Source organism: Propithecus coquereli, unplaced genomic scaffold (assembly GCF_000956105.1).
Source record: "Propithecus coquereli isolate 6110/MARCELLA unplaced genomic scaffold, Pcoq_1.0 Scaffold656, whole genome shotgun sequence".
Taxonomy (NCBI): Eukaryota; Metazoa; Chordata; class Mammalia; order Primates; family Indriidae; genus Propithecus; species Propithecus coquereli.
In genome coordinates this window covers 462,069-470,644 of record NW_012152574.1, presented here as the reverse complement: position 1 = coordinate 470,644, position 8,576 = coordinate 462,069, and the positions used below count along the sequence as shown (strand labels likewise).

At 40.9% G+C, this 8,576-nt stretch overlaps 1 protein-coding gene across 1 annotated transcript; it reads right to left on the bottom strand.

Annotated features, from left to right (window-relative positions):
• Positions 1 to 2,815: 2,815 nt before the first annotated feature.
• Positions 2,816 to 3,830, bottom strand: LOC105823038 (olfactory receptor 10C1). Its single transcript, XM_012660116.1, has one exon. The coding sequence runs from the start codon at positions 3,762 to 3,764 to the stop codon at positions 2,826 to 2,828; it is 939 nt and encodes a 312-aa protein (XP_012515570.1). The 5' UTR covers positions 3,765 to 3,830; the 3' UTR covers positions 2,816 to 2,825.
• Positions 3,831 to 8,576: the final 4,746 nt, after the last annotated feature.

The following is an 8,576-nucleotide window of genomic DNA, read 5'->3' as shown; positions in this document are numbered from 1 at the left end:
TAAGGATGAGAGAGACTGGACAAAGAAAAAGGTAGAATAGAAAAAATAAGGGGAAGCCAGAAACCAAGTATTTTAAAAGTATACCGCTCACGCCTGTAATCCTAGCTCTCTGGGAGGCCGAGGCGGGCGGATTGTTTGAGCTCAGGAGTTCAAAACCAGCCTGAGCAAGAGCGAGACCCCGTCTCTACTAAAAATAGAAAGAAATTAATCGGACAACTAAAAATACATAGGAAAAATTAGCCGGGCGTGGTGGCGCATGCCTGTAGTCCCAGCTACTCGGGAGGCTGAGGCAGAAGGATTGCTTGAGCCCAGGAGTTTGAGGTTGCTGTGAGCTAGGATGACGCCATGGCACTCTAGCCCGGGCAACACAGTGAGACTCTGTCTCAAAAAAAAAAAAAAAAAAAAAGTATATACCATGAGGAATTGCACATTTTCTGGAAATGAGTTACAAATTCAGGTGTAAACTTACTAGCTGTCATACAAAGGGGAAAAAGCGATTACATAATTTCTTAAAAAGTTAAACATAATGCCTTCTGTATGATGCAGCCATTTTACACAGTATGTACTTACTGAAGAGAAATGAAAGCATATAAAGACTTGTACACAAATACTAATAGAAACTTTATTTGTAAAAACCAAAAACTGGAAACAACCCAAATCTCCATCAGCAGGTGAATGGATAAACAAATTGTGGTATATCCTTGCAAGGGAATATCGCTCAGAAGTTGAATCAACTGTTATATACACCCCAACATGGATGAATGTCAAAGTAGTTATGCTGAATGAAAGAAGTCAGTCTAAGGAGAGTACATATTTTATTAACATGATTCCATTTCTGTAAAACTCTAGAAAAGGCAAACTATAGTGATGGAAAGCAGATCAGAGGTTGTTTGGGAATGGAGAGCGCAGGGAGGGCTGGGAGGGAGAAATGATAATGGGTCCTGAGAAGGCCTTTGAGGGCTGGATATGTTCATTTCATGATTGTGCCAATGGCTTCACGGTGCGTGCCTACGTCAAAACTTACCAATTGTATATTTAAATATGTGCAATTTAGCATGTCAATTACAACTCCATAAAATTGTGAGAAAAAAGTTATTGTTTATATGACAGGAAAAGCACAGTGCCTCCTGTCACTGAGATGTGAGAGAAAATTCCTCTCTGAGTTTCAGAGTGTTGCTGCTTGTAACTCCTCAGCGTAAGCCCATGGCAGAATGGCAGAGCAGCCTTTAACAAGACGGTTCTACGAAGGATGAGTCAGTAGGGAGACGTAGGAGGCAGGAACTTTGAAGTATTTTAAGAGTGCTGCTCTCTGCTGTTCTGCTTTGGGCTGGGGATAAAATTTTAAATTACCAGAGGAAAAGCCGTTTCGCCCATCCTTTCAGCAACGCTTCCTACATGCTGTTCTGTCAGTCGAAGTTTTGGTAAGTACCCGAGAGCAGCGGTTTTGAGAATTAGTCATGGATAAAATGAGTATGAGGAAGGCTATTCTGTCCCTCTGGAGAGTGCGGATGGGGGCAGTAACACTTTTCTCTCTTCACGTTAGCATTTTGGGTGTGTCCTCACTTAGCATTTTTTTCTGACAGTTCACAGGGGCCAACCTGTCTTCCAGCAGACAGCAAGTGCTATCTTGGCAAAATCACCATCCGTATTCCCTTGACAGTCACCACCATGCCAAACAGTGATGGGCACACAGGAAATTCACAGTAAAAAAAGGCTGGCAAATTTGAGTAAGTGTTGGGAATGATAAAAAGTATGTAGATTATATTTTTAACTCTTAATAAATACTTGCCTCTTGGCAATGTCTTTTTTTGATTAATCTCTTCAGCTTATCTCATTTATTTATTCTGCAGGTCGTTGACTCTCCTGCATGTCATAGCTGATTATATTTGCTCTTTGGTGTCCTGGTTATTTTTGGTTTACGTCTGTATGGGTGGCAATTTCCTGCAACAGTGATGTGTACAGTCTCTTCCTCCACCTTCCTTTCAGTGTCTTGGGGCCAACATCACTGACATTTCAGTAATACCCTTCTCTCCCCCCAGCAAAGATATCCAATGTGAGGTTGACATTATCTTCTGTGCTAACCTGTCTGACAGCTCATAAAAACATCTATTGAGACACTATTTTGTGCCAGATACTAAGCTCGGTGATTAACGAGACTACAACTCCTCACAAAAACCCAAAGAAATAGACTCTATGGTTATTCCAACTTTATGGATAAGGAAATTAAAGCTCAGTGAGATTACATCATTTGCCCGTGATCACACAGCCAATCAGCTGGAAGAATTAAGACTTGAATTCGAGTTTATTTGACATCAAAATCTATTCTCTTAACTGTGTCATACTGATTTCCATAAGAACTTACCTTCATTGAAACTTTTCTGACCACTCCTCACTTCTTAAGGAATTTACTGTTTGCCTGGTGACAAATTTAATCAGGTATAATTTTGTGTGCTAATGTATTATCAATAGTACCAGCAGGGAAGCAAATCTCTTACCTGGGATGTACAAATGTCAAATGGCTTTGTCCCGCGGCTGAAAATTTTATTACCTTGATAGTCTGGTGGGCATGGTATTTGGTAATTTTCCCACTAGTTGTCAGCTTGCTTTTCTTGTAAAATTGATCCTACATCCTGGGTGTCTTGTTTCCTGCAAGAGAAGGCAGGATAGAGGTTGGACGTATTGGGAGTCTCAGGAGGGGCTTTGGCCACAGTAGCTCTTCAAAGGTAAATCTGCCTTTTCGAGGCTCAGGCCTGCTCTCCCCTCAATCCTTGGTTATTTGGGGCTGACTGGGAGCGCTGCAAGCACTTGCCATTGTCACCCCCTTTTCAAATCCCTGTAGGCCCCATTTTCTGGATGGTCCTCTTCAGGGCAGCCTTGACATCAGCATTCCGCAGGCTATAGATGATGGGATTGAGGATGGGGGTGACCACAGCATAGAAGAGGGACAGAAGAGGGTCAGTGGCTGGATTGTAGCTGGCTTTAGGGCGAATGTAGATAAAGATGGCAGTGCCATAGAAGAGGGAGACCACAATCAGGTGGGAGGAGCAGGTGGAGAAGGCCTTATGGCGACCAGCAGCAGATGGGATCTGGAAGATGGTAGCCAGGATACGCCAGTAGGATCCCAGGATGAGGCCAAAGGGGCAGAGGATGATGAGGCCAGCAGCCAAAATTATCTGCAATTCATTAAGTGAGGTGTCTCCACACACCAACTGCAGGACAGGCTGGATCTCACAGAAGAAGTGTGGGATGGCATTGGGGCCGCAGAAGGGCAAGGAGAAGATGAAGGACGTGTGGCCGAGCCCCACCATTGCCCCGCAGGTCCATGCTGTCCCAGCTAGCTGCAGACATGCTCGGCGACTGAGCAGCTGTGGGTAGTGGAGGGGTTTGCGGATGGCGGCATAGCGGTCGTAGGCCATGGCTGCCAGGAGGCAACACTCCGTGGCACCAAAAAAGAGGAAGAAGAACATCTGGAGAGCACATCCAGAGCGAGGGATGTGGCGCTGGCCAGTGAGGAGGTGGTGAAGCAACAGGGGGACAGTGATGGACGTGTAGCCAATCTCCAGGGCTGAGAGGATGCGAAGGAAGAAGTACATGGGGGATTGGAGAGCAGCATCGGTGGAGACCAGCACCACGATGAGGAGGTTCCCTGCCACGGTCACCAGGTAGACAGTGAGAAAGAGAGAGAAGAGCAAGCCCTGGAGGTTGATCAGGTGGGAGAAACCAACGAGAATGAATTCAGTCACCATGGAGGTGTTTGCAGGCATCTTGTCACATCCCTTTGACTGGGAGACAGAGAAATGGCAAGGAAAAGTCTCAGCTGTGGGACAGGGAAGTGGCAAAGACGACCTCTTTCTGCACCTTATCACAGCGCTGGAACTCCCTTTCTTTTGGAATAGCATGGCCTTTGAAATTAGCAGCCCAGCCTTGGGTCCATGTTCCACCCTTGATCACTCTTAGAACTCCGGACAAATATTTGTCTCTCTGAGCCTGGATCCCTCACTTAATCTCTCCCTGGCAGTGCCTGTCTTTCAGAAGAACACACTGAGCTCTGTTTTCGTTTCCTCTTGGGCTGAGGGTTGGATCATTCTAGCTTTTCAACTTTTCCCATCCTTCCTTCAGGGCTGGGGGCAGAATTTTCCCTTCTAGCAGATTTTTTTTTTCTCTCACAGCCAGAATTGTTCCATGTTCAAGGCATGAAAAATCCCATTCCAAGTCAAGGGAATTTCCTCTCCTGTTTTTCTCCCTCTTGAATCTTTCTGTTTCTTTTTCTTTCCTTCTTTCACATTTTCTGTCTTCCCTCCTCTCAGCTTGTCTCCTGTCTGGCTCAATTATCACCTCTTGCCCTCTACTTTTCCTTTTTCTATCTCTTTCTTCAGTTACCAGATTCACTCAGCCTTTCTACTTTTTCTATTATTTTACCATCAGACAAATTTTGTAGTTTTCAAGGGGGAGAAAAGGAGTTTGAGAAATCCTCTCTTTCAAGCTCCTCCAGGCAGTTAAGCTGTTCAACTCCCCGAGGGATGAGGATTTCTCCAGTTTTAAAAAAATGCTCAGGAGAGAGATGATAAGACCTTCCTCAATTGCTTATTTCTGCATCTTACAGACTCTCGAACTTCATCTTCTTATATTGTAACACAGAAGGAAATCCCCAGACCACACACATAAATTCCACAAATCCACACATAACACACCACATTTCTAAATACAAGCACAGAAGAACATCCTCAGGTGCTGGATTCATCTAAAGTCGCAAATAAATCATGTATTATACAGACATCATTACAAGTAACAGTAAAAGTCAAAACACATTGAACATAAAAGTGTAAACACCCAAAGATACACTTAAGTATATACATAAATCCAAACTCTGTGCAAAAAATATAACCATATTCAAGAATGTATATTAGAAATACAAGCCCACAATGCTGATATCCTTTTGCAGCTGGAGAGTTTGTGGTTTATTCCACTTTGGGGGCTCTTCCAGTGTTTTCCAGAAGCTATCGTCTGAATAGTGTCTTTCTATTTGGGAAATAACAGTGATGAAGGCAGCTGGCATTTGATGACTTGCTTATTTTCTCTTTTCTCTACTTCATGGATCCCTCATGAGGAAAATTCTCTTAGGTTTGGTGTCTCTTTAAAGTCTCTGAAGACTTGAGTCTCCAAGCGTATTTGGCTTTCCAATGGGGAAAGCTCTTCGTATAACCAATTAATCTGTTATTTTAAGTCTATTTCTTAGATTTCAAGAAGTAGAGGACGACCTGTCAAGAACATTTCAGAGAAAATGTCCAGAGCTATTGGTGTCTCTTAGTTCTCCCATAATATTTCTGGTTTAACCATTTTAATTTTCTTCTCTCTCATTTTTTTTTTCTATCACTGTAGATGTCCTAGTACATCTACAAAAGGTAATAATGCATTTTTACCCATCTTATTGATATTGATATAACATAGTAATTAATTTATTTGATAACCATTCATAGAGTCCCTTGTATATTTCAGTCACTCTACACAGAACCAAGAATATAAAAGGAAATAAACATGTTTTTGATCTTAGTGAGCTAATAAATGCCATTTTCTTGGAAAATTTTCCCTAATTTTTCTTTCTTTCTTTTTTTTTCATTTATTATACAAGATCTTTCTTTGTATTATCATTTGGACTTATTGTTTGATTTGTTTCTTCTGTGTTCTTACACATTTTCATAGATGTGATAAAGCTTGTGTGGCAGGATGTTTTCAAGATATGTAACAACCTTTGCAACAACAAGCCCCAAACTCAAACTACTTTAAATAATAAATCTATTTATTAATTAATATAACTAGAAGTTTAGGAGTTACTTATACCAGATTTCCTACTTAGTTTTCCCTCTTATTCCTTTGTAGTAATGTAAATAACAGTGGCTCAAAAAGGATGAACATTTATTTATCTCTCACTTAAATGTCTGAAGTTTTGCGGTTCAGGGAAATATGGCTGTTCTGATCCCCAGAGTCCTCAGGAATCCAGTGTCCTTTCAGTTAATCGATTCCTGGAGTGTGGTTCTCTCAGGTTAAGGTGATGGTATGCATTCCAGGGAACAAAATGGAGTAGAACAGTCTGCATTGCTATGTGCCCAGGTAAACATTCTCTTAGTGTGACCTATGTAGTATTATTGCCAAAAATGTTTAATTGAAGTATAATTGTAAGGAAATAATCAGACAAATCCAGATTGTGGCACATTCTACAGACAACTGACAAAAATTCTTGAGAAATATCAGTGTCTTTAAAGACATAACAAAGGTGGGGGGATGGGGGGATGATATTGTTCTAGATTGAAGAAGACTAAAATGCATGACAATAAAAGTTAATCTATAATCCTTGACTAGATATTAGATCATCAACAACAAAAAAACTAAAACAACTTTAAAAGAGTTAAAATAATTGGGAAAATTGAGTATAGGTTTTATATTATTGTTTCAATGCTAAATCCCTTGGGTATACTAATAGTATTGTGGTTATGTTGGTGAATGTCCTTGTCCTTAGAAAGATGCAGAATGAAGTATTTAAGGACAAAGAGTCATGCTTGCTGCAACTTCCTTTTAAGTAATTCAACCAAAAAATGCATCCATACATATACATCCAAGAAAGTACATTCATATGTGCATATGCATATAAATATGAATCTTTGACTCTGCTCTGTGAAATATTTGTCCTTGTTAATTATCCTCCATGGTCTTGTCTGAGGAGATTGTATAAATTTTATACCCTTCATCCTACCACTTCAGTTTTGGAATATATTAGCCACTAGGCTATGCTGCAACAGCAAGCAATCTACAATCTTTGCAGCTTAATGGTAAAACAATTTATTTCTAAATTGTAAAGAATCTGCTGTGGGTTCAGATGACCCACTAGGATAGCTGTCCTCCCTGTGTGGGCTCAATGTTCCATGCAGCTGTGATCTTAGAGCATCTCTGTATCGCCATTTGCTTCTACAATTGCCATAGCAGAGAAGAGTGGGTTGGAGAGTCAATCGTCAGCAACTAAACTGCATCATTTCTGATCACATTTTACTGGCCAGAGCAAATCACGTAACCATGCCTATCTTCAAAGAAACTGTGGCAGAGTGTACTTTCCAAAGATACCCGCAGGAATTCTTCCTCACTCACATGCTCTTCTACAACATCACTTTGCCCCTTCTTGTCAAGCAGTGAAGCCAACTTCCCCCACTCACTTAAATCTGGACGGGCTATGATTATTTCAACCAATAGAGCCTGGCGAAAGCATCACTACATGATTTCTGAGGCTGGGTCGTAAAACGTGATAGCACTTATATCTAGTTTCCTAGAATATTCATATTTGGACCCCTGAGCCACCATGTAAGAAGTCCAACTACTCTGAAGCTATTGTGCTGTGAGGAGCCAAGCCACATGGAGAGGCCACTGGTAGGCACTCTAGTGAGCAGTCATACTTTTGCATCGTCCTGGACATGTGAGTGATCATTCCAGCCAGATGATTCCATATTCCTGTTTTAAAATCACCCCCAGTCTTTGGGTCTTCCAGTCCGAGGTCTCACAAATTTTGGAGCCAAAATAAAACATCCTACTTCTCTACTATGGAACGAATGTTGTGTCCCTCTCCCACATTCATATGTTGAAACCTAACCCCCATTGTTATGGTAATGGGAAGTGGGATTTGATTAGGTCATGAAGGTGGAGCCCTCATGAATGGGATTAGTGCCCTTATAAAAGAGACCTCAGAGAACCCACTCATCCCTTCTGCCTTGTGAAGACATAGCAAAAAAACAGTCATCTATGAGCCAAGAAGTGGCCCCCATCAGACACAAAATTTGCTGATGCCTTGATCTTGGACTTTCTAGCTTCCAAAACTGTGAGAAATAAATGTAGTTTAAGCCACCCAGTCTATGATATTTTTGTTATAGCAGTCTGAATGGACTAAGACGTCTACCTGTCAAAATCCCTGACCCAGAGAATCCGTAAGTATAACAACATATAATAAAATAATTTTTGTTTCAAGATAATAAGTTTTGGAGGTAGTTTATTATACTGCAATAGCATCTAGAACATGTAATAATATCTGGAAGTGGGATGCTATTGTTAAAAAAACCTGAAATGTGACATTGGCTTTGGGAACGAATAAGAAGTAAAAGAGGGAAGGGCCTTTGAAAGACTGTTGATGAGAAAAGTGGGAAAAATGTTAAAGGAAAGTGAAGAAAATGGTATTGGAAGGTGGGAGAAAAGAAATCCTCAATATGTAGTGAAAGAAAATTGAGGACAACTGTTGTATGCAGTAATGTGGCAATAAAAAATCGACCTAATAAAGTAATGAGTCTAGCTAAAGAGATTTTCAGATAGAATGTTGAAAGTGTCAGCTGGGTTCTTTTAACTGCATATTAAATGTTAAATGTACAGACTTGAAAGAGAGGAACTAAAAAAGACATTTTTCAGTTGTCAAGCAAAATGTTAAAAAAACATGCAAGAGCCAGGATTTGCTGAATTCAAAAATAAAACTATTCCCCCCCCCATCTCCTAGAAGAAGTTCTCAAAGTAGAGAAGGGTTTTAGGGCAACAATCACACCCACAATGCT